Source organism: Myxocyprinus asiaticus, chromosome 24, assembly GCF_019703515.2.
Source record: "Myxocyprinus asiaticus isolate MX2 ecotype Aquarium Trade chromosome 24, UBuf_Myxa_2, whole genome shotgun sequence".
Taxonomy (NCBI): domain Eukaryota; kingdom Metazoa; phylum Chordata; class Actinopteri; order Cypriniformes; family Catostomidae; genus Myxocyprinus; species Myxocyprinus asiaticus.
The window spans coordinates 19625287-19652945 of NC_059367.1; the positions used below are offsets into that span (position 1 = coordinate 19625287).

The window sequence follows — 27659 nt, forward strand, 5'->3', positions numbered from 1 at the left end:
ATTTATATGATTCATTATGCTGTCATTTACAGTTTTTAATACACCTTAGTTTACATAAACCTTAGCCAAAACATTTAAAATCAGTTTTTCACAATTCCTGACAATTAATCGTAGAAAACATTTTCTGTCTTAGGTCAGTTAGGATCACTACTTTATTTTAAGAATGTGAAATGTTGGGGCCTGGATAGCTCAGCGAATATTGATGCTGACTACCACCCCTGGAGTCACGAGTTCAAATCCAGGGTGTGCTGAGCGACTCCAGCCAGGTCTTCTTAGCAACCAAATTGGCCCAGTTGCTAGGGAGGGTAGAGTCACATGGGGTATCCTCCTCTTGGTCGCTATAATGTGGTTCGCTCTTGGTGGGGCGTGTGGTGAGTTGTGCGTGGATGCTGCGGAGAATAGCGTGAAGCCTCCACATGCGCTATGTCTCCGCGGTAACACTCAACAAGCCATGTAATAAGATGCACGGATTGATGGTCTCAGACACAGAGGCAACTGAGATTTGTCCACGCCACCTCCACCCCTGGCAAAACTTGGGTCTGGGTTTAACTTGGGTCAAACGTTTTGGGTAGCCTTCCACAAGCTTCTCACAATAAGTTGCTGGAATTTTGGCCCATTCCTCCACAGAGAACTGGTGTAACTGAGTCAGGTTTGTTGGCCTCCTTGCTCGCACACGGTTTTTCAGTTCTGCCCACAAATTTTCTATTGGATTGAGGTGAGGGCTTTGTGATGGCCACTCCAATACATTGACTTTGTTGTCCTTAAGCCATTTTGCCACAACTTTGGAGGTATGCTTGGGGTCATTGTCTATTTGGAAGACCCATTTGCAACCGAGCTTTAATGGTCTGGCTGATGTCTTGAGATGTTGCTTCAATATATCCAAATAATTTTCCTTCCTCATGATGCCATCTATTTTGTAAAGTGCACCAGTCCCTCCAGCAGCAAACCACCCCCATAAAATGATGCTTCCACCCCCATGCTTCACGGTTGGGATGGTGTTCCTCAGCTTGCAAGCCTCACCCTTTTTCCTCCAAACAGAATGATGGTCATTATGGCCAAACAGTTAAATATTTGTTTCATCAGACCAAAGGACATTTCTCCAAAATGTAAGATCTTTGTCCCCATGTGCACTTGCAAACTGTTGTCTGGCTTTTTTATGGCGGTTTTGGAGCAGTGGGTTCTTCCTTGCTGAGCAGTCTTTCAGATTATGTCGATATAGGACTCGTTTTACTGTGGGTATAGATACTTGTCTACCTGTTTCCTCCAGCATCTTCACAAGGTCCTTTGCTGTTGTTCTGGGATTGATTTGCACTTTTCGCTCCAAACTACATTCATCTCTATGAGACAGAATGCGTCTCCTTCCTGAGTGGTATGATGGCTGCATGGTTCCATGGTGTTTATACTTATGTACTATTGTTTGTACAGATGAACATGTTACCTTCAATCATTTGGAAATTGCTCCCAAGGATGAACCAGACTTGTGGAGGTTCACAATTTTTTTTCTGAGGTCTTGGCTGATTTCTTTAGATTTTCCCATGATGCCAAGCAGAGGCACAGAGTTTGAAGGTAGGCCTCAAAATACATCCACAGGTACACCTCCAATTTAGTACACCTCCTATCAGAAGCTAATTGGCTAATTGCCTAAAGGCTTGACATCATTTTCTGGAATTTTCCAAGCTGTTTAAAGGCAGTTAACTTAGTGTATGTAAACTTCTGACCCACTGGAACTGTGATATAGTCAATTAAAAGTGAAACAATCTGTCTGAAAACAATTGTTGGAAAAATTATTAACCTGGGCGAGCGCCTGGAAAACTGAATTGTGTAGCCAAGTTGGACGGTCCGGGTCAGCCATTGCGACGGGTTGGAAAGCACGAGCCACGCGCACAAACTCCGGGCGAGGGGGACCAAGGGAATGATCACGTCGGACGTACCGGCGGGTGGGGCCTCGCGGCGGGGCGGAGCTTGAGGTGCCACATCGAGGGGATTCGACCCCCGTGGCCATGCTGAGTCCAGGGACATTGAAGCACTTACCTGGCTCCTGCCGCCCACCATAAGATTGGCCGAGGAGGGGTAGGAGGAGCCTTGTCCCCGTAGTCCACCAGATCCAATCCTGTGTGGGCATGTTTGTGCCACAGCTGGGCGCACAGAGGCAGGGGGACCGCCGCTGGAGCGCCATACCTGCAAAGATGGGACGGTGGACGGTGGTCATGACGATGGCCATGTGCACCGGACATGTGACCCAGGGAACAAGAAAATCGCTCTTTTGTTGAATTTTTGGGTACCGCAGCCTCTTGGACATGCAACGAAATTAAATGAAAATGAAACAAAAGATTCTCCTCCCGGCCCTCCAGCGGGGGATGGAGTGATCTGCTCACCAGCTCCAGAGAAGCGGGTCTCCTTGCCCCTGGGTTGCCCATCTCAGAGGCACTTTGAAGCCTTCCTCGGGTTCTTAGCGGCTGGCCGTGAGATGGGAGTCTGCTTCCTGCATTGGGCTCCACGCTGGGGCCGGGCCACAGGGGCGGGCTGCGGTGGAGCCGATGTTGTTGTTGCAGGAGTCTGCCCTTGGCGACGAGCAGATGGAGTGAGGGGTCTTGAGCCACCCCGGGGCAGGATGTGTTGTATGACCTCCGTCTGCTGCTTCACCGCCGAGAACTGCTGGGCAAAGTCCTCGATGGTGTCGCCAATTAGGCCAACCTGGGATATGGGGGCGTCAAGGAACCTTGCCTTGTCAGCCTCTTGCATCTCAACCAAGTTGAGCCAAAGGTGGCGCTCCTGGACCACCAGGGTGGACATTACCTGCCTGAGAGACCACGCCTTGACCTTCGTCGCCCGGAGAGCGAGGTCAGTCACCGAGCGCAGTTCCTGCATCAATCCCGGGTCAGAACTACCCTCGTGCAGTTCTTTTAGCACCTTGGCTTGGTGTACTTGCAGGAGAGCCATGGCGTGCAGGGCGGAGGCGGCTTGTCCAGCGGCACCGTAGGCCTTAGCCATCAGGGATAATGTAAACCTACAGGCCCTGGATGGGAGCTTCGGGCGCCTGCGCCATGTGGCAGTGCTCTGCGGACACAAGTGCACTGTGAGCACCTTATCCACCTGGGGGATCACCGAATACCGATGCTCGCGGCCGCCCGGGAAAGCATGTCCATCATTCCTGCGTCGGCCTGGGACTGGGCGACCATTCCCGAAAAAGGCAGCCCAGTCAAAGCCTCTGCATCTGACTGGACGAGTCCACTCTCCAATGCAGCGCTCGATAACTCGTCTTCTTCCTGGGCTCCGAACGAGAGGTTGAATTCGCCCTGAGATGAGCTGGCGATCTTGTCCGAGCTCCCGACCGGGGCAAGCGAGCGTGCTGGGGAATGGGAGGTCCGTGGGGGGATACCCGGCGGAGGTGGTCCCATTGAGGTCCCCAAATCACCCTCAGTGCTAACCGTCATGGCCTCATACCCGTAGGTAGAAGGCCAGAGGCGGGGAGCCACTGGGGTGGCTTGCTTTCTTACGAATGCAAGCCGCGACCGCAACGTTGCCATGGTCATGTTCTCATATTGAGGACAAGACCCATCCACGAACTATGTTTCCACATGGGCAGCGCCCAGACATGTAAGACAGCGATCGTGGCCGTCAGAAGTGGAGAGATAATGACCGCAACCAGAAATAACACACAAACGGAAAGACATCTTTAAAAAGACGTTCCGTGTGTGCCGCTCTTTTAGAAAGAAAATATACTCTTTTAGTTGTTCTGCCGAAGCGCCCAGGGGCGTTCTCTGAACTCCACGGGTGCAGAGGGGGAGAAGCCGCTGAAATGCGACGTAGAATCCAGCAGAAGAGGTGAATGAACTTCGCGGATTAATTCAGCTTCAATGAATAGAACCACTCGGCTCCGAAGAGAAAATCTGAATGAGTGGTTGCATACAAGCTCCTTTTATACCCGTATGTCTGGGGGAGTGGCATGCAAATTCCACTCGCCAATTCTCATTGGCCTTTTTTCAAAAAAGCAGAGGTGTTTGGGCTCCCAAGAGTGACCCCTAGTGTCACTACATCGACACAATGTCGAGTGAGTGACAGATAGGGAACTATAGTTTGCTAATATTAAATCTGTGCAGTGGTTAAAAAACGAGTTTTAATTACTTCAACCTAAGTGTATGTAAATTTCTGACTTCAACTGTAGATGGTTTGCTGTTGCCCAATAAAGCATTTTTAGCCACTGTACCTGATTGTTCAATTCATAGAGGCTGTATTCAAAACTAGCATAGTATGATATTTAACTTTTCTCTGCTCAAATTATTCTCAGCCTGAATCGATGGTGCTGCTAAATTCCCATTGACGGGAATATAATTGTAGTAAATCTTTGATATGAATGTTTTAGGCTATCTTTTTTTTCATATCCTAAGTCCTCCCCACATACTATTTTAGCTTCAGTCATGCAACAAGTCAAGCAAATGTATGCTAATGAAGATAGGTTTCTCTTTTAGCCATTAAATGAGTGGTGAATTGTCCCTAGAGCATGAAAAGTCCACAGGCCATTCTTCTGCATGCTCATCAGTAGATATACTATTAAGACTAATGACCTCATATCATTGAGTTCTCACATCATACCATTATGGCTAATGACAATGGTCTACATTCTAGCCTGAGAAGCCTATAGCAAGCATGATTACACTGATGTCAGTTATTACTGGAATGTAATATATGAACCACACATTGGATGGAATGTCATTAGAATTATTTCTCTGGAAATGTTCTCCTTCAATCTCTTCTTTCACTCTCTAATCCTGAACTCAAGCCTACAATTCCATCATTCACTGATTGGCACCCTCAATGCAAGACAGTGTTTAGCTGCTAATTGGTTCACTGTGTATCCCATGTGCCAACTATGGAAGTGATTGCTAATGGCAGGCACCTATTAACCATTTGGGGCACAAAATAAACATGTAGGGGCCTCAAACCATTTTTTGTCTTACCAAAATTATTTCTCCATTATATCACAATAAAGAAATGATATTGATATTTTAGTTTATGTGCAAAATGAAGTAAACAATTATAATATTTTTTGCACAGAGCAAGGAGGGAAAGTAGATTATTAAATTAACAATTTATTTGGATGCTCCCCCCTATAAATATTCTACAGATAGCTTTACAATTATAAAGCAACTGATGTTTTAGATAAAATTAACTGGTGGAAAGTTGAATTAGCATAAAAGCACTCTGTCATAAAAAGGAAAAAATGCCTTACTGCACAAGATTACTATATTATGAAACTTTTTAGGTAGATGCTAATTGCACCCTGGTGCAAATAACGGTAGATGCTATTTACACCCCAGTGCAAATATTGGCTAATATTATTTGCAACGCAACCCTGGTACAAATAATGGTGGATGCTATTTGCACCCCTAATTAAATACTAACAGACAATATACTGTAGGACTGCAGCATGTTATACAGTATATGTTTATTTTGTGTCCCACAGACACACTACACCAACCCCTACCACTAAACCTAACCTTCCCTTACATGGTTTTACTATAGTAACTATAGTATCACCATGGTATTTTTACATAATAATAACCACAAAATTAAACATGTTTACTATATTAATACCATATTACTATAGTAACACCATTGTTAATTGCATCAAATCTATGGTTTCTGCCAAAAACATGGTTACTATAATATAACTATAGTAAAACTACGTTTATATTCATGTTTATTTATTATTATAAGTAGTATTGAAGAAAAAATAAATAGTGGAGACAGGAGACAGAATGGGAAAAAGAGTGCGACAAATGTGGAATCTCGATCCCAGGTCGAAAATGCATGGCTGCACCGGCGTTACACCCCACATCACGGCAGCAACAACTACAATGCAGTTTTTTTTTTTTTGTTCAAAGTCTTTTTATTAATATTTTACATAGTATAATATAACAGCAATTTCAAAAACAGATTATGATGAAATCAATTCTCTTGCTCCAACAGAGCTCCCCATCCCCACTGCACCATTACATATTATCTTACAGACTTTTCTGTACCATACTATCATGGCCTCACAGGGTCAGATATAAGAAAAATAAGGAGGGAAAGAAAGAGAAATAAAAATAAATAAATAAATAAATAAAATTAATAATTCACACAGGAAAAATTACATTTGGATTCATTTGCTGTATGCAAGTCAGCACTGGCTGCCAAATAATGAAAAAAGTTTGACTACAGCCTTTAGTGGAGTATCGAATCTTCTCTAGTGCAAGATGATGAATAAGATCCCTGATCCAATGACTAAAAGTAGGTGGAGATCTGTCCTTCCACTTAAGCAATATAAGACGTCTAGCTAATAAAGTCGAGAAAGCAATCATATTTTTAGCATTATTATCTAAACAGAGTTCTGTAGTTAAACCGAATATTGCAAGAATGGGGGAAGGATTAATAGATAAATGCAGAACTCCTGAAAGAAACTTAAATTTTAATTGCCAATAATTAATAAGCTTAGGACATGACCAAAACATGTGTGTATGATTAGCTATCTCAACTCTACACCTATCACACAAGCAGTCTATATTTGTTGAAAATTTAGCTAATTTAGCTTTGGTCCAGTGTAGGCGGTGAACTACTTTGAATTGAATAACTGTATGTCGTAAACAGATTGAGGTTGAATGAATCTTATTTATAATATCTTGCCATGCTTCTTCTGAAAATTGCATATCAAGTTCACTTTCCCATTGTTGCTTTGATTTTGTCAAAGATGTTAAATTCTGTGAGGAAATCAAAGAGTATATCAGACCTATATTATTCTTGGAGAGTGGGTTGATTTTCCAAATAATATCAAGTAGAGATTCAGTAGGTAGAGCTGGAAAGTAAACAGTGTTAGATGTCATAAAACTGCGAATCTGCAAATATCTGAAGAAATGTGTATTTGGAATATTATATTTTGCTCTTATTTGCTGAAACGACATAAAGCTATTATCACTATATAGATCTTTCAATGTGACAAGTCCTTTCTCTTCCCAACAATTAAAAGCAGTGTCTATAATAGAGGGAGTAAACATAGGATTTCTCATGATAGGGGCATGCAATGAGAAATCAGTAAGCGAAAAAGCACTTCTAAACTGATTCCAAATTTTAAAAGATGCTCTAACAGTTGGGTTTAAAGAATGTTTAGACAATGACTCAGAAAGAGGTATCTTTGTACAAAGTAGAGCAGGTAATGATGTGGGCCTACAAGAAGCTTTTTCTAACAACAGCCATGTCGGGTTGTCAGAAGGGTTGATCCAATACAACATAAATGTAATATTAGAAGCCCAATAGTAATGCTGAAGATTAGGGAGGGACAGTACACCACAAGAGCGATGTCTTTGTAGTATATCTTTACGTATCCAAGGGATTTTCCTATTCCAGATAAAGTCAGATATCAGGGTGTCTATATGCATGAAGAAAGATTTTGTTAAAAAAATAGGAAGATTTTGAAACAAAAACAAAAATCTAGGCAACACATTCATTTTGACCGTGTTAATTCTACCTCCTAAAGATAATAAGAGCAGGTTCCAACGGCCAAGATCCTCTTTTAAATTGTTTATGAGTGGGCAGAAGTTAGCTTTATAGAGTTTATTATATTTATAAGTAATCCAGATACCCAAGTATTTAAACTTTTCTGTACTTATTTTAAATGGAAAAGAGTTAGATAATGTAGAATGAGATGTTAGATTTATAGGCATGTGTTCACTTTTCTGTAGATTAACTTTATATCCAGAGATTTTGCCAAAGACATCTAACAGTCCAATCAGTACTGGTAAGCTTGTAAGTGGATGAGATAAGTATACAAGCATATCATCTGCGTAGAGAGAAACTTTATGTTCGATACCTCTTCTGTGAATTCCCCTAATAGCAATCTGCTCACGTAAAGCCACAGCTAGTGGTTCAATTACTAACGCAAATAAAAGGGTTGATAAAAGACAACCCTGTCTCGTGCCACGCTGTAGAGAGAAAAAGGGAGATAAGTTATTATTTGTACGAACAGCTGCCACAGGGGATGTATAAAGAACTTTAATCCATTGAGTAAATTTTGAACCAAACCCAAATTTCTTCAAAACATAAAACAGATAGTCCCACTCCACCCGGTCAAAAGCTTTCTCAGCATCGATTGATAGTATTACCTCAGGGACATCAGATGGAGTGGGATCATAAAGAATATTTAAGAGCTGACGTATATTAAAAAACAATTGTTGATTTTTGATAAATCCAGTTTGATCACTGGATATTATAGAAGGCAGAACAGTTTCTAACCTACCAGCCAACATTTTAGCCAGGATTTTACTATCCACATTAAGAAGAGAGATGGGGCGATAAGAGCCACAGTCAAGAGGATCTTTTTTTTTTCTTGAGAATGAGCGATATGACTGCTTGTCGCATAGTTTGAGGTAGGGTACCAGAAGAAAAAGATTCCTCAAATACACTTAATAAAAGTGGAGATAATTCATTTTTACATTTTTTATAAAACTCGCTCGGAAACCCATCTGGGCCAGGCGATTTTCCGTTTTGCATTAACATTACTGAGGCGTTAATTCTTCAACCGAAAAGGGAAACTACAATGCAGTTTGCCGTAAATTTCTAGGTTTCTAATATACTATTAGGGTGAAAATAGCCACACTGTGTGTCAGGTTCTGTTTATACCTGGGTGCAAATAGTAGCTTAGAACCTTTTAAAGACCCCATGAAATCAAAATTTGAGTTTTACGGCTTTAGTTCATTTCTGTTAGCTTTGCGTCAGTCTGTATGCTTGTGTACTCCTAAAACTTGATAACATTAACTTTTAGTGGGATACACATTTAAAATGTACAGTCTCTCTCTTTCGGGAAAAGACAAAAAAAAAAAAAAAGATTGATTTGCAAGGATTAGCAAGAAGCAAATAATGGTTCAAGGTTATAACATAAACCAAAGGCTATTGGCTATTAAAAAAAACCTCAATATACCCTGCCTCAGCTTCCTGTTTCAATAGGAAAACACATCAACACAGGAAAGAAATGGCACTTGTTAAGCCCTTTCATGTATTATTGTAAGAAGTAATAATAAGTCGTGTGAGGCAAATGATTGTTACTATACTATTGGCGATATTGCTGCTCCAATGAGCAAAAACAATGATTTCTACTACTGAGTCATTGGAAAGTGGGGGAAGATTATTGCTGTCAGTATGAGAAAATTACAATCTCAGTGTTGTAGGGGTGCCAATATTGACATGGTGTGAAAGACTTTGATTAAACAAGGGCAGCCATATTTCTTGAGAGCTACATATTGAGCCTCAGTCAGGGACAGTTGTATTTGTGGGAGGTATCGTTCATTAACAAATTATTTATTCTAGACTCATTTGAAGAATAAGCAAATAGAGTTGTTTTCCCTTTAAACTTTTCCCACCTATAATCATGAAGGTGCATGCATGATGAATAAAGATTGCCTGGATCACATAACTTCATAAACTGTGTGTGTATGCACAGAGCTGTAGATAGCTTTAGCTATAGATGTGATGTGGGTTTGTGGGGTGCCTGAGGGCTGAAAATCTCTTCATCCATCCAAGCTGTCCAGAAAAAAAGAAATGTGAATTGGAAACTCACTAGATTTAGCTGCCCTCTCTCTATTTCTATCTCTTACCTTCCATTTAACCTTTCTTTTTCTTTCTTTCTTTCTTTCTTTCTATTACATTTTCTTACGTTGTACATCATGATGGCGCCGCAGATGACTGCTATTGTTTTGTTGTTTTTGTTTGTTTGTCCTGTGTTTAGTAATCTTTTTCCAGTCAATTTTACCAGAGACGAACTGCTGAACATTCGATAGCATATACCAGTCAATCTTTTCCCGGATTTTGAATATTCGGATGTTTTATTTGACATTTTAGTCAGAGGCGCTGCTGTGTTGTTTAAACGCGCTATGAGACGCAGGCGAGGGAGACGAGCAGGCGCGCTGGTCAAGCTCTGTCGGCGGGGCTTTCAAACAACACTGCCGAGTACTCATCTTGCGAATCTCCGCTCTCTCCCTAATAAAACGGACGAACTACAGCTCCTCACCCGCACAAACAAGGACTTTTCAACCTCTGCTGCCTTGTGCTTCATAGAAACCTGGCTGAGTGAAGCCATTCCGGACAGCGCGTTACATCTGCCGGGCTTTCAGCTGTTCAGAGCAGATCACATCGCGGAGTTATCGGGGAAAACGAGAAGCGGTGGAACATGCTTTTACATCAATGAAAGTTGGTGTACAGATGTAACAACATTAAAGAAGATGTGCTGTCCTAATTTGGAAGCACTCTTTATTAACTGTAAGCCTTTCTACTCACCGTGGGAGTTTTCCTCGTTTATTCTGGTGAGTGTGTATATCACGCCAAACGCGTGTGTGAACACAGCGCTGCAACAGCTGGCTGATCAAATCACAGACACAGAACAACAATACCCAGACTCAGTTATTATTATTCTTGGGGATTTTAACAAAGCAAACCTCACACGTGAACTGCCCAAATACAAACAGCACATTACATGCCCAACCAGAGACAGAAATATACTGGATCATTGCTACACAACAATAAAGGATGCATATCGCTCTGTCCCTAGAGCAGCTTTGGGACTCTCTGATCACTGTCTGGTTCATCTTCTTCCAACCTACAGACAAAAATTAAAATCTGCTAAGCATGTATTAAGGACTGTAAAGTTTTGGACCAACGAAGCAGAGCTGGAACTACAAGCCTGCTTTGACTGCACTGACTGGAGTGTTTTTGAGGCTGCAGCCACAAACCTGGACGAATTCACAGATTCTGTTACATCATATATCAGTTTCTGTGAGGATATGTGCATTCCTACTAGGACTTATTTAACATTTAACAACGACAAACCATGGATTACAGCAGAACTCAGGCAGCTTCGTCAGGCCAAAGAGGATGCGTACAGAGGTGGGGATAAAGTCTTGTACAATCAGGCCAGGAACACACTGAATAAGGGAATCAGAGTGGCTAAAAGAAGATACTCTGAGAAGCTGAAAAACAAGTTTTCAGCTAATGACCCTGCATCAGTGTGGAGTGGCATGAAACAACTTACGAATTACAGGACTCCTACCCCCAACCCTGTAGGGAACCAACAACTGGCTGATGACCTGAATGTGTTCTACTGCAGATTTGAAAGGCCCAATCTCACACCCCACACCCACTCTGACCTTCACTTCACACAATCACCAACACCTCCTGCAACCCCCCTCCTCCCCCCTCCTGCTACTCAACCTGCACTTAAGATCTGTGAAGATGATGTGAGCTGTGTCTTTCGAAAACAAAGGATAAGGAAAGCACAGGGCCCAGATGGCGTTTCACCTGCATGTCTTAGATCCTGTGTTAACCAGTTGGCCCCCATCTTCACACAGATCTTCAATAGATCACTGGAGTAGTGTGAAGTCCCATGCTGCTTTAAATGTTCCACTATCATCCCCATCCCAAAGAAACCAAAAATTACAGGACTTAATGACTACAGACCTGTTGCCCTGATGTCTGTGGTCATGAAGTCATTTGAGAGACTGGTGTTGGCCCACCTGAAGGACATCACTGGACCCTTTCTAGATCCCCTTCAATTTGCTTATCGAGCAAACAGGTCTGTGGATGATGCAGTCAACATGGGATTGCATCATATCCTGCAACATCTGGACAGACCAGGGACATATGCAAGGATCCTTTTTGTGGACTTCAGTTCAGCTTTCAACACCATCATCCCAGCTATTCTCTGGACTAAATTACACAAACTCTCTGTTCCCACGTCTATCTGTCAGTGGATTACCAGCTTTCTGACAGACAGGCAGCAGTTTGTGAGACAGGGGAAATTCACTTCCAGCACCTGTACAATCAGCACTGATGCCCCCCAGGGATGTGTGCTCTCCCCACACCTCTTCTCCCTCTACACCAACGACTGCATCGCCAAGGACCCCTCTGTCAAGCTCCTGAAGTTTGCAGATGACACCACTGTCATTGGCCTCATCCGAGATGACGATGAGTCTGCATACAGAAGGGAGGTTAAACAGCTGGCTGTCTGGTGCAGTCAAAACAACCTGGAGCTGAACACGCTCAAAACAGTGGAGATGATAGTGGACTTTAGGAGGAACACCCCAACACTGTCCCCCCTCACCATTCTGAACAGCACTGTGGCAGCAGTGGAGTCATTCAGGTTCTTGGGCACTACCATCTCACAGGACCTGAAGTGGGAGACCCACATTGACCCCATTGCGAAAAAGGCCCAGCAGAGGTTGTACTTCCTTCGCCAGTTGAGGAAGTTCAACCTGCCACAGGCGCTGCTGATACAGTTCTACTCAGCGGTCATTGAGTCTGTCCTCTGCACTTCAATAACTGTCTGGTTTGGTTCAGCTACGAAATCAGATATCAGAAGACTACAAACGACAGTTCGGACTGCTGAGAGGATTATTGGTTGCCCCCTGCCCCCCCTTCAAGAACTATACACTTCCAGAGTGAGGAAAAAGGCTGGAAAAATTACCCTGGACCCCACTCACCCTGCCCACTACCTTTTGGAACTGTTGCCTTCTGGCCGACACTTGAGCTCTGAGCACCAGAACCGTCAGGCATAGGAACAGTTTTTTCCTCCAAGCTATCCATCTCATGAACAGTTAAAACTGCCCCTTTGAGCAATAATTAATGTGCAATACACAGCTTAGTCTTTTTATATTATCCAACACATCCTACCTCTTCTGCCATTACATTCCCTTGCACTGTACATAACTGATTTGTATTTAGATTTGCACAACGAATGTGTATGTGTGTATGTATGTATGTATGTGTGTGTATGTATATGTATGTATGTGTGTGTATATATATATATATATATATATGTATACTTTTTTCTTTTCAATATTTATCTATTTTTTATTCAATTTTAATTATTTTTTAAAAGTCTTGTTGCTGTTTTTGTATTGTTGTGTACTGGAAGCTCCTGTCACCAAGACAAATTCCTTGTATGTTTAAGCATACTTGGCAATAAAGCTCATTCTGATTCTGATTCTGATTCTGATTACTCCTACAGGACTGTGCCACAATGCAGTTTTGTGCCAATAAACTGGATAAGAAAGACTTCTTTGGCCGCTCTGACCCGTTCATGGTGTTCTACAGAAGTAATGAGGACGGAACGTGAGTTAGCTTTCTCTTTCGTTCTTTTTCAGACAGAAACCGTTCTCTCAGACAGGGAAGTTGTGTCACAGCAGTCTGCATGTCTTCTTTTAAGTGAAAGCAATGTCAAAGAAAAGGTAACATTTCTGCAGCCAATAAAATTCACTCTTACTTTTAAATTGTATCTCCTTTTAAGCCTTGCAATATGAAAAAAATATTTTCTACTAGTGTATAGGGGCAGTATGTTTATGTGTAATGTTTAAAATGAAATAATGCCTTGTTTGAGTTTCACATCTTTGTGTTATGATACAAAGGTTCACTATCTGCCATAAGACAGAGGTGGTAAAGAATACGCTGAACCCTGTTTGGCAGCCATTCACCATCCCTATCAGAGCACTCTGCAATGGAGACTATGACAGGTACACACGGTACACACTGATGCTACTGCACCTGTCATCACAAACACACATTTTGTTTTGAGTATTTGCTGTTTGTAACAGGGTTATTATATATATATATATATATATATATATATATATATATATATATATATATATATATATTAGTTTAGTTTTAGATTGTTAGTGTTCATTTACCTTGTAGAGAATGTATTTTTTTTTATTATTTAGTTTGGTTTCATACTAAGATTTTATTTTAGTTTTAATATTTTAGGACTGCCAAAGTTAATGCATTTACTGATATTGTTTATAGTTTAAGGGTTAGTTCACCCAGAAATGAAAATTCTGTCATCATACCCTTATGTTGTCCCAAACCTGTATGACTTTATTTCTTCCATGACAGAAAATGTTAGTTTCAGTTACCTTTCACTTTTAAAGCATCTTTTTTTCCATCCAATGAAAGTGAATGGTGACTGAAGCAAGAATCTCCTTTTGTGTTCCATGGGGAAAAAAAGTTGAACAGGTTTGGAACAACATGAGGATGAGTAAATGGTGACAGAATTTTTACTTTTGGGTGAATAATTAATTTAACGCTGGTTCATTTATCAGGACAATCTAGTGTTATCTATCTTATTATCTGGCATTTTTACTGTTCAATTATAAAAATTTATAAATTAATTTGTTGTCTTTTTTTATTTTAATTGGATTTGAAGTAATGGAAATGTACACTCACGACCACTTTATTAGATACACCTGTAGAGCTACTTATTCATGCAATTATCTAATCATCCAATCGTGTGGCAGCAGTCCAGTGCATAAAATCATGCAGATATGAGTTAATGTTCACATCAACCATCAGAATGGGTAAATTCAACCATGAAAAATTTAGACCGTGGTATTATTGTTGATGCCAGACAGGCTGGTTTGAGTATTTCTGTAACTGCTGATCTCCTGGGATTTTCATGCAAAACAGTCTCTAGAGTTTACTCAAAATGGTGCCAAAAAAAAAAAGAAAAAAAGCATCTAGTGAGCAGTAGTTCAGCGGACGGAAATGCTTTCTGTTCTTGGCTGAAAAAAGTCTTCTACTGTTGTAGCCCATCTGCCTCAAGGTTCGTAGTGTTGTGCATTCTGAGATACTATTCTGCTCACTACAATTGTACAGAGTGGTTATCTGAGTTACCGTAGACTTTCTGTCAGCTCAAACCAGTCTGGCCATTCTCCATTGACCTCTTTCATCAACAAGGCGTTTCCGTACACAGAACTGCTGCTCACTGGATGTTTTTTGTTTTTGGCACCATTCTGAGTAAACTCTAGAGACTGTTGAAATCAATGAGATCAAATTTTTTCCCCAATCTGATGGTTGATGTGAACATTAAATGGTCCTGACCCATGTCTGCATGATTTTATGCATTGCACTGCTGGCACATGATTGGCTGATTAGATAATCATATCAATAAGTAGGTGTACAGGTGTATCTAATAAAGTTGTCATTGAGTGTATTTTTGAATTATATGTTTTCATTTTAAATACCATTGTGTTTTTTTTAACACTGCTTTGCAATGGTTCAGCAGTGTCTATATGTGTAAATGGTATATCAGCAAAGAGTATGGCTGTGGGTGAAGTGGGTATGTGTGTGAAGAGAGTGATCATGTCCCAGTGCTCTTTGATTCAGTCGTGCATTGAGATCAGATGGCTGATACTCATTGCATCAGCAGTATTTGATCACAGACAGCTCTGCACTACACCACAGAGCACCTCACTGGTGTGATTTATGTCTGCTCTACATGGAGACTTTGCTTTTGCTTTATACAGCAGATATTTGTGTATGAGTGCGTTTGTGTATATTTCCATATGCCTATGTACCTTCCTGTATGCCAATCAGTTGTTGTGTTATGTGTATCTGCATATGTGTGTGTATGTTTGGGAGCGTGTGTTAATTTTCATGGCTCACGTGAGGCTTGCAGACACCTTGGCAGCTGTGTGTTGTCTGAGAGCTGTCATAGCCAATCACAGCACAGGGAACAGAAGCACCTGCAACCCAGTCCCCACCTGGCCTCTGATCTCTTGTGTGTGTGTGTGTGAGATGGAGAAAGAGCAAAAGGGAGAGAAAAAGAAAATAGAGACTCCAGCTGTTGTGGTGCTGTGCTAATTATTACCTGCTGTACGGATGACAATAGAGAGGAATAATTTTACTCCAGTCAGAATATGGTTAAACAGAAAAATGTCCAGACTCCAGAATAACAGTTTAGATGTTATACAGATCCTAATATATTGGGTTCATGACAGAATAGTAAATTATCACGGCTTTGAGGCAATAGTGTCGCAAAGTATGATATTATGACCAAGTACACTACCAGTCATGTCCAAACAAAATCTGGACACACCTACTCATTCTTTACTTTTTTACTACTTTCCGCAGAATAGAATAATAATAGAATAATGCAAAGCAATTTAATTAAACAGTATTAATGGAGTTCCCTAATGTGCTGGGCACTTCTTGGCTGCTTTTCCTTCACCCAACTCATCTATTTATGAAATATGTAAATATATTTTTAAGGGCCACTGTTTTAATAGTGTCCTTCTTGTTATTATTATTCTGGCTGGGAGTCTATGACTGTAGCAAAGACGCCGGGGAAGTAGTGTTAAGATCCATGTGCAGTTTATAAGGCAAATAAATAGTAAAAATAAAGTAACAAAACAAAGAGCAAAAACAAAGGCAGGCAAGGGATCGGTACACAGATAGGCAGTCCAGAAAGGCAAACAAAGTGAGTCCAATAGGCAGAGGGGTAATCCAATAAACAGGCAGTAAATCCAAAACACTCACAAGAAGGCTGGGGAATTCGGAGAACAGGCAGGAGTCAAACACAGAGTAATCAATGATAGTAATAACGCTCAGAATTGTAGACTAGGCAAAAAAAAACTTCGTTGCGTTGAATGCGTGGAAACTGGGAACTTAAATAGACAGGGTTAAATGTGATACAGGTGGAAGAGTAATCAGTCTGACTGGAGGATTATGGGAAATGTAGTTCATGAAATGTTAAAACTCAGGTGATGGCGACCTCTGGCGGCGTTTGGGGGAGATGGCAAGTGCTGCGGGTGTAACAATGACAACCATTGGAAAGTTGTCAAATTTGGCAAATTAGCTGAGGGTGTGATTAGCAATCTGCCCAACTTTGGGATCTTGGTGCAACTCAAACCCTCTTGCACCACCATCAGTTCAAAATGTGACTTTATTACAACTTTCTTCATGACCTTTTCAACCACTCCTATCGCTGCCCACGACTTTGGCGTCCATCTTGAAATTTGATGAGAACATACATTTGCTAACTTGTCCTACAGACTTTAACGGATCTGCCCCCAAATTTTTTTCAGATCATCTTGAGACACTGCTGGCCAAAAGTAATCTAAAGCTTTTTGATAGACCAAACCATTTCCATAAAGCAATGCTTTGTTTTATCGAAATTCAAATCGGTATGCTTCATAAGGACCATGATCTGAGGGTACATGCCAAGTTTGATGACAGCACCACTTATGGGTCAATAAATCTCAAAATTTGCTATTTTTACCCATTTCTTTTTAACTGTTTGTCCTGAAATCATGAGGTTAGTGTCTATTAATTCCTTGGGTCATGAGAATGTCGATGATACTATTTTCGACATAGGCCATATTGCCTCACCTCCATTTTATATGTTATTTTTAAGTAAGATATCTATTGAACGCTTTGCCAGTTTTAAAAGAAAATTGGGTTGCATCTTCAGTGTCCTAAGGGTAGTGGGCAGTAAGAGACAGCACCACATAGTGGTCAAAATGCTTTGTCAATTAAAAAAAACATTTTATGTAACAATTGCCTGTCAAGCTTGTAGGAGTGTTGCGCAGTGGTAGGTGAACTGGTCTCGAGATCAGAAGGGTACTGCTTCAAGCCCAGCTTGGGTTTACTTGTAAACCATTGTGGATTTTAAATGCAAGTCATGTCCACTTTGTGCTTTCTATGGGTTATGCTTAGTGTGGGATACATGCTGACCTTTGGGCTTGGCAACAGTAATTGCTGCTTATAGCTATATTTTTGTTTTGTAAAGAAATTCATATGTAGGAACAATTTACTACAAAAATAATTTCAAGCATTTAAGCAAAAGCCTTTAGATAAAAAAAAATTAAGATCATGAGAAACATTAATAGTCAAGTGTGTCCAAACTTTTGGTAGTGTACATGCAACAATAAAAATATGATCAGACTCAGTTATGATAAAATGTAATCAAATATGATCATCCATTCATTTTGATGAGTTCAAATTGTGTTAATATGCTTTGCAATAGTTTTACTGCTTGCAGATAGTGTGCAATGTCCCATGGGTGTGATTCCTTCTAGTGTCTCATTTCATCCCTTCTTTCACCTCTGCTTTTCTCTGAGATGACTGCTATTGTTGCATCAGGTTAGCTAGTGGGCGGTCCCTCCTTAAGGGGCCTTAAACAAATGAGAGCAAATTTGGTTTGATTGACGTGCGGGGAAGTCATTATTTGCCCAGAGTGTCAAAACTGATTTGTGTCAGTCTGTGATCTTGGGAAGAGACAGGCACAGTGCTTAACCCTGTCAATCAGTCACACTCCTGAGGAAAAGAGTTCGGAGTTTACAGAGGAAATTACTGCAGGCCTCCTGTGTGAAAATATTCCTGATGCATCACTGTGCGGTTGGTAGAAAGTTCTGGCAGTAGGTAGAATGTTCTACAGTTGTGTGTTGGATTGGAACTGAGTTTTTTTGCTCGAGGGGGTGACTGGTTGTCTGACCTGTCTGCGGGGGATCTGAGAATTGATAGACAGGATTTTGGAGGAAATTTCATTCTTGGAATGTGTCATGTGAACCCTGGTGCATCTGCTACATATTTTTCTTACATCAGTGCTGCACCCATCTGCTTCGCTTAAAGAGCTTCTGCTCAAGGCAACAGATGTAGAGTTTCTCCATCTACTCTACGGAGTTACTCAATGGAGACTCAGTGCTCTGGGTTTGGGTACATTCTCTCATCCCAACTCATATGATGTTGGCATCTCTGACGTTTGATGCAAATGCTCCAAAACAAGCAAACAAAAAAAAAAAAAACAGCACAATTTAGCAAATTCACTAAATAGTTGCATCACATTTGTGTGCTGTATTTCAGTGCAAAACTTGCTTCTTATTTACTAAACGCCTGCAATCCAGTTAAACCAGGCACTAAATGTGCTGAAATTATGCTGTACAGTATTTCAACTAAGTAACTGACATTCTTTTCAGTGCAAATAGACTTCCTAAGGCTTATTATAGATTGTGCTGTATTCACAAAACTTTGCGCTGTTATTTCATGCTATTTCATGCTAAACATATATAGACATGCTATTACTAGCCGTGGAAAGCTGGCAGTATTGAGCACAACATTTTGGACATGTTTACGCTATTATATGATTTGCATAATTAAATGTAGTGAATCAGGCACTACTACAATGCAAACAGTGCGAGCATATAAACCATGCTATCAGCAGGTGCAATTTATTCTTAGTGAATTTACACCACCATTTCCATCTCATGACTGTGGAAATCCCTTGATTTAACACATCTACAACAGTAAATTCAAGCACATCCCTGCCTAACAATGTTTAAAGCTATTACCCCCGAAAGCCATTTTTATTAACAAGGCTACAAATCGTGGCTGTCTCTGTGTAATTGATCACATTAACTTGATTTGAACAGAATGAATTTCTAATTATTCAAAACTTCAGATGTAATTAATGTTAAAATTAAACTCGCCTGTGTCCTGTCAGGTGAAATGACGCTGCTCGACTGCTCTGTGGCACAGCTGGGATTACAGCCCCTGCCGACCACTGTTTAATTCAGAAAACGCTGTCTGGATAATGGCCTGTAATTGGTTGGTTTTAGTATGGAAATGAAAAGCACAGTGAGACAGAGTCTCTCAAACCTGTTTTTAATCAGAAAGCTTCCATCAGTTCAGCTGCTGCAATTCTGCTCTCTCTCTCTATCTCTTTATTTGTCTCTCTCTTTCCGATGGTGCAAGGGGTGAGAATAGCACCAGCATTAACATGTGCACATACAGAGCTAGAAAGAAACAAATGCATGCACACACACACACACACACACACACACACACACACACACACACACACACACACACACACATGTTGGTGCAGCTATCATTATGAGGACTCTCCATAGACATAATGATTTTTATACTGTACAAACTATAGATTCTATCCCCTAAACCTAACCCTACCCCTAAACCTAACCCTCACAAAAAACTTTCTGTATTTTTACATTTTCAATAAAACATAGTTTAGTATGTTTTTTAAGCGATTTGAATTATGGGAACACTAGAAATGTCATCATAAACCACATTTATAGCATAATACCCTTGTAATTACCAGTTTGTAACCTAAAAAAAGTCCTCGTAAACCACTTAAACCTGCCCACACACACACACACGCACACACATGCACAAAACATACTGTATTGACACACCATGTTCCTATATGCTCTGTTTTGTATCTTTCAGGTCAATTAAAGTGGAGGTGTATGACTGGGACAGAGATGGCAGGTAGAACAAACACACACACAGTCAAACTGAAGCTCAGTGTCTCCTGGAGATTCAGCTTACTGCAGAATTCATTTCCTCCCATTTTAACATAGCTGACTATAATTTGCAAGTGAACCCAAATACCCAAATCCACAGACTGTGATGATGCATTTCCACCTTAATTTAGCATAATTTAATGTACATTCAATTTATATTACTGCAGTTTCTGTTATATTACCCTGGCTTTAAAAATAAAGAAATATCTAGACTCATGGTAAATAAATAGTGGAATTTTTTTCTTTTGTTGTTGGTGCAAAAGATTTGCTGTGGTCTCCCATGTACTGTTATAGACATTTACCCCTCTATAGTGTAACCCAGAAATGTGAAAACCGTCCATTAGCTGCTTCAGGTGTGTTTGATTAGTTGAAATTCTGCATGAAGGTAGATCTTCAGGATTCTCTGCTTTAAACTGTAACACTGATCAGCCCAGATCTCATATAAAACTTCCTGTATTCCATATAAAACTTTAAATCCATCAAACCTTTTTCATCTGCATCGTTACAGATTGTAAATGTCTCTCTTTTGCTCCTTGTGCTTCAGCCATGATTTTATCGGGGAGTTCACCACCAGCTACAGAGAGCTTTCACGTGGTCAGAGTCAATTCAACGTATACGAGGTAAATTCAGCCAAACACTCAATGCTTGGTTTTAGTGTAAATTTAGACAAGGTATCCTTAAGACACCCACCACACAGTCCAGGATCAAAATAGTTCATAATAGGTCATGAAAAACATCTGAATCTCTGCCCTCTTGACCTTCACTTATTGATTATTTCAAAACATTTGGTCAAAGGTGAAAAGCTGTGAAGGTCTGAACCACTTTTAAATTTTTCAGTGTCAAAACAAACTGCCACCCAATTCTAGATAAAAATTATATAAAACTAATTCAGTCAGGACCACTTCGGTCAAATGAATATTGAATACTTGAATGTATACTTTATTCACTTATAGACAATTAAAGCAATCTTTTGTTGTTGGCTGTATGGTTCTGTTCTGGGCAAACTCTCTGCCCATCCATGCATCCATGCATGGATAGAGCAGGGAGTGCAGCAAATAAAACCCCCCAGGGGTAACAGAAAAGAACCAGCAGAATTATTACAACATTGTACAATTTTAAACATTCTGACAGTGTAACATGATAATATACTTCATTACATAATGGATTAAATGGACACTTAAAGAACATCAAATACTGGATATCATCAAGTTGATAAATCGAAAACAAGGAGCAATAACACATGGAAGATAGGAATTCCAAACTGGCGAACAATTGTTATCTTAGAGATGTAGAGAAAACTAAAAGCAAAGCTGCTATACAAGATGTGGAGCTGGGGATGGAGGGTGTTAAGTGCAGCTTGCATCCATGCAATGAATAAATGGAGGACTTAAATAGGACTGCTCTGATAAGCATCTGAATTGTATTGGTAGACGTCTTGATCATTAGAGCTTCAGTTTACTGTATGTTTGACTCACATGAACTGCCTGAACTGATGCAACGCTTGATCATTGAGAGAGCTATTTAAAATATATGGCCACTAATTATATTTTGATGTACGACTTGAAAGCCTGTGGTAAATGATGCCACTTGGCTAACAAAATTTAAGAAACATTGTAAGTGGGGTGGTTGGCTTATTGGTTTTGGGGTTGGTTGGCACATTTACATTTACATTTATGCATTTGGCAGACGCTTTTATCCAAAGCGACTTACAGTGCACTTATTACAGGGACAATCCCCCTGGAGCAACCTGGAGTTAAGTGCCTTGCTCAAGGACACAATGGTGATGGCTGTGGGGACTGAACCAGCAACCCTCTGATTACATGAAGTATAAAATGCAGAAATTACGATAATTACATTACTAAATACATGCATGTCAGCCATAACCACCACAGATACTGAGTGGGATGCTTTGCCCTTAAATTCAGATTAGTAGTTATCCAATGTGGGTTTTCAATTACTGAGTCCTAAAAAACTTACATTTGGTGCCCTAAGTTGGGGAAACATAATTTTAGTCTCGAATGAACAAAATGTAGGAAATGTAATTTGATAATGAATTCTGTTTTCGTGAAATCTATGAAATGTTTGTTTTTACCTTAAGTTGAAATGTCTGTTTGTACCTTAAAACGTGAGGTATAATTTAGCATCCTAGTTATCGATACCTAGTTTAGGTTTGTACAGTGAGAGATATTCAACATACTGTAGAATTAAAATTGTGGCAACCAACCTGTCTCCCCTTTTTGCTATATCACACTTTTGAATATCACACTTTGTCTGCCTGAAAATACAAAGGTCCCCACAGATCTTTAAAAAGTCTTAAATTCAGTTTTAAGGTCAGAAAAAGTCTTAAATATCTTAAATGATACAACCCTAATTCCAAAAAAGTTGGGACAGTATGAAAAATGCAAATAAAACTAAATGTAGTGATTTTTTAATTATATTCACCCTTAGCTTAATTGAAAATACTACAACTACACATTATATGATGTTTTACCTTGTGAATTTCATAGTTTTTTTTAATAATCAAATCTTGGGAGGGCTCATTTTGTTCGTAAGACCCTCCCAAATATCATGTTTGGGTGTTTTGCTACTGAAACACTACAATGAGTGCAAGATTTCACAGAGATTGGACATGAATGATAACTTGTGTTAAATAAATAAAACCTGAACAAAGACAGATTGATCAATATTTCTTCATATTTGTAAATTTTTGGACTAAAATCTCTAATGGATTTTATTTATTGGACTCTTGCAATGAAAAGCATACTGAAGTTTTTAGGATTGTGCTCATCTGTGTTTGGCTGGAAGACAATAAAGGTCAGAACTTCCGGTTTCATTTTCCATGTTTTCATTTTCACTCTTGACACGTTTAATAAAATCTTATTGTTGTAACTTTGCGATCATCAAAATCTCTTTAAAATATCAAATCTTGAGACCCAGATCTTTCAAATGAGATATTGGATGTTACTATTAGTTTACAATTTCACAGTTTAAACATGCATTAAACATAAAAAAATGTAATGCCTTTCTCATTATCGTATCAGCAAAATCCTATATTGGTCGACCTCTAATTTGTAATTATTTATATAATGGTACAGTACATAAACCAATTTTAGAGTGAGATATATGTGGAAAACATGTCTTAAGTATTTTAAACTTGCATATAGCCTACCCTGTTTTACTGATAAGCAATGTTAAGGCCATGTTGAATGTGTGCCCCCGCCTGTTTAAGAGACTGTGATACATGATGTATTTTGAGATTGTGTGGGTTTGTTTTGGTATGGGGATACGATATTAACTTTATTTGTTCAGGTCTTGAAAAAGGTCTTTAAAAGTCTTAAATTTGATTTTTAAAACTCTGCAGCAACCCTGATACAACAGCAGCAAAGGAGTATGAGAAACTGTTTTTGAGTGTTTGTGAAAGAGCAAGATAACAGGAAGAGGGACAATAAGACATACATATTTATATTTATATGGAATAAAGTGTGTGTGTGTGTGTGTGTGTGTACAGTATGTGAGAAAGAGGAATGGAAAATGACAGTGAGGTACAAGGAGATGGGGAGTGTACGAATGAATATCTGTGTGTGTGTGTGTGTGTGTGTGTGTGTGTGTGTGTGTGTGTGTGTGTGTGTGTGTGTGTGTGTGTAAACGTGCAGTATGTGTGCACCCCTGCATTAGCCATGCGGTGGGGCGAGAGGGTGGTGAAATGTGTTCTAAAGGAGTGTGACAGTCCCAGCAGTCTACATTAAAAGATCTGGGCTCTCCTGGGGATTGGTTTGGACAAACAACACGGTGCTCGGTCAGCTGAACCTCAATCCATACAAATCACATTGTCTGCATCGTGGTTGCCAAACTGTTAGCCAAGGTTGTGTATGTTACTGATCTGATTTCTAAAAAGCATCTGAACACTTAGATTAGTTATGTCTTTGAAAGATAGTGAAACAAAACCTGACTGGCTGCCTGGAAATTAACTGGAAGCAATTCTCTCAAACTCTTTTATACAGGTTACCTGTCTGATGAGACCAATTCTCTCTTTTTTTCTCTCTCACACTCATCTACTCTTGCTTTTAAATTGTCTGTCGTCTTTAAATGTGCTATTTCAGGTGGTGAATTCCAAAAAGAAACTAAAAAAGAGGAGATACAGCAACTCTGGCACTGTGAGTAGAAAGCTTGCTGTCTTAAAGTGATAGTTCACCCAAAAATGAAAATTCTCTCATCATTTACTCACCCACATGCCATCCTAGTTGTGTATGACTTTTTTCTTCTGCAGAACACAAACAAAGATTTTTATAAGAATATCTCAGCTTGGGGGCCAGGGTAGCTCAGTGAGTATTGACACTGACTACCACCCCTGGAGTCACGAGTTCGAATCCAGGGCGTGCTGAGTGACTCCAGCCAGGTCTCCTAAGCAAACAAATTGGCCCGGTTGCTAGGGAGGGTAGAGTCACATGGGGTAACCTCCTCGTGGTCGTGATTAGGGGTTCTCGCTCTCAATGGGGCACATGGTAAGTTGTGCGTGGATCGTGGAGAATAGCATGAGCCTCCACGTGCAGTGAGTCTCAGCGGTGTCATGCACAGCAAGCCATGTGATAAGATGCGCGGATTGACTGTCTCAGACTTGTCCTCCGCCACCCGGATTGAGGTGAGTAACTGCGCCACCACGAGGACCTACTAAGTAGTGGGAATTGGGCATTTCATATTGGGAGAAAAGGGGATAAAAAAAAAATTAATATCTCAGCTGTAGGTCCTAACAATGCAAGTGAATGGTGACCAGATCTGTGAAGGTCCAAAAATCACATAAAGGCCACATAAAAGTTATCCATAAGACTCCAGTGGTTAAATCCATATCTTCAGAAGCGATATGATAGGTGTGGGTGAGAAAAAGATCAATATTCAAGTCCGCTTTATACTTAAAAATGGAACTGTTTCTTACCCACACTTATCATATCACTTCTGAAAATATGGATTTAACCACTGGAGTCATATGGATTTCTTTTATGTGGCCTTATGTGATTTTTGGACCTTCAAAGATCTGAACATGCAGGCTTTAGTACTTGACAAGCTGAAATCTAAGTCCATTGACTGGATATTACTTTCTGTTTCAGACTTGGATAAGGAGAACAGTGAGGGAGTAATATAGGAGGTCTAGGTGGATAACAGTGATTGATGATCCTGAAAGACTCATAGCACTGACTGGCATGAATTGGCTTTGAGATTCTAATCAAAACTCAAATGAATAGTCCATCTCCCAACACGGAAAGATTCTGGTCCTCTAATGACAACACTAATAAATCAGAGTGTTTGATACTGACAGCTGAGAGAGAAAGAGTGTTTGTGTAATGTGTAATGATAGACTGTTATGTGGTTGTGTGCATATTCTTTTGTAAATCGTGTTTTTTGCTACTCAATTACCCAGGTGACACTGCTTTCATTCTCTGTGGAGGCCGAACACACATTCCTGGACTACATCAAAGCGGGGTATGGACAAAAATACGTATTAACACACATATAGATGCACAGCTGCATGCACACACACCCAAATATGATGCATAAACATTTAGGCTTCTCTATAATACCTATGAATTTTGTATCTAAATCTCTTTGTCATAACATGTAATTTTTGTAAACATTCTCACTGAATGCAAAGGTTAAAATCTTGCTGAAGCTCAATCTGTCCAGATGTTATCACAGTGATGGCATCAAAGAGCTTTTTCAAAGAGCTCCAGAAAACAAGACCCAAAAGACCCTGTAAATGTTAATCTACAACAACAAACACAGCTATTGTAGTAGTTACAGTAATCATGAGTCAGGGGTTACCAGGTCCTTTCTGGTTTGCTCTGATGAAAGGCTGCCCTTGTTTGTGGAAAACATTTTTGAGCCATTATACTTCAGTCTGATCCTCTGTTATCTCTGGCTTTAGGAAGTATAAACTGCTAGCACTTTTCCTACTGTATGTAATCTCTGACAGAGAGTTATGCTGTGACTTGTAACCTCTTTGTTAGTGGTCGACCAATATATCGCCGTTCTGACTTTTTTAATTATCGCATTAAAATACATTTTCCCGTTTGGCCAATTTTTTCTTGAGGGTGCCGAAAATCGCCTGCTTGCATGTGAAGCAACTGAGACATGTAAACAACCAGTCACGGTTCATTTTGTTGTTACGTGCCATTGTGTTACTACAGTAATAGACCAGTGTGCAGTACAGTGTCATTTAAACGATCCACATATCAGAGCTGCGGCAGACTCATCTGACATTTTATGTTTGTCAGCTGAGCTCATAATATTAAAGTGCTCGCCTGTTTCATTCTCCCTCTCTCTCCTCAATAGTTCCCTGTAACTTTAACTGTCTTGTCTAATGAAAAAAAGGTAAATATCAATAAAACTAATATCATATATACCATCTGCAAATATGTGCATATATTGTTTAAACAGATGTAATAAACCAACCTCACACAACTTCAGCAGATCCAGCATCCTGTGGAGTGCTCATAAATCTTCCTCTGAAGCATGTATTCTAACAGTCTATTCTCAACAATTCCCTGTGGCTTTTCTAATGATTAAAGGTAATATCAATAAAACTTTTATTATATACCATTTGCAAATATGCATATATCTTGTTTAAACAGATGTCATTCACAAACCTCACGAAAATCCAGCGTTTTCTTCTGTCGAGCACTCATCTAATATCTTTCTCTGAAGTGCGTATTCCATCAGCCAGAATCAAGAACTTCAGGATCAGGATCAAAAGTTCCTCTCATTCACAAATCATGATGGTCACCCCGTGACAATCCAAGTAGGCAATCCAGGCTGTTTACACTGTCAGGAGATTGAGGCTCGTGCTGGATCCACACGAGCGTGTGAGTGCAACTTCAAGGCTGCGTCCGAAACCAGGAAAATGATGCCTCCGGAGGCTGTATACGGAGGTACAATAGTATAAGGTGCTTTTCAATCTGTTCGGAGACCAGTTGCCTTAAGAGTTCCATTCATTCAAAACAGATGTCAGTTAAGCCATTAACTGATTAGGAAGCAAGGTAGGAAGTCAGCTGCCTTCGTTTTCGGATGCAGCCCGAGGTAAAAGCACGTCACATGTGCTATAAGGAAGTGTCATAATCACTATAAACTGTATGTACAATTGGTTTGATTCGATATTTTTTTGAGTAAATGCGATTGCTAACATGGACATGCCATCCATGGTTGCTGGACTACTGTGTGTACTGTTATTTCCTTCCTAATATATTAACAATTTCTTCATGTGCAAATAAATTACAAAAATTTGATGACTAAACAGGAATCTGAAGAAACTGCTATCTACCATTTAAAATACAATATTATTTTTTAGTTTTGTGTGAAAGTTAGTAAATATAGTGCTAAATAAGAGTTAATCAGTATTTATTTTTTATGTTTGTTATTTACTATATTAAATTGTGATATTTCGGCATTGTATCGGCCTATCGGCCACCCTGCTCTCTGGATATCGGCATCGGCCATTAAAAAACCCATATCGGTCGACCACTACTCTTTGTGATGTGTTAACTCAGTAAT

General features: G+C 40.0%; 1 protein-coding gene across 1 annotated transcript in view; it reads left to right on the plus strand.

The window, feature by feature from the left end:
* The window catches only part of cpne5a (copine Va), a 131923-nt gene that overhangs the window by 56592 nt on the left and 47672 nt on the right, over positions 1-27659 (plus strand). The window contains exons 8-13 of the mRNA XM_051652479.1: positions 13031-13134; positions 13428-13532; positions 20044-20085; positions 20665-20740; positions 24221-24274; positions 25534-25595. Coding sequence (XP_051508439.1) covers positions 13031-13134; positions 13428-13532; positions 20044-20085; positions 20665-20740; positions 24221-24274; positions 25534-25595 — 443 coding nt within the window. The remainder of the gene's footprint in view (positions 1-13030; positions 13135-13427; positions 13533-20043; positions 20086-20664; positions 20741-24220; positions 24275-25533; positions 25596-27659) is intronic.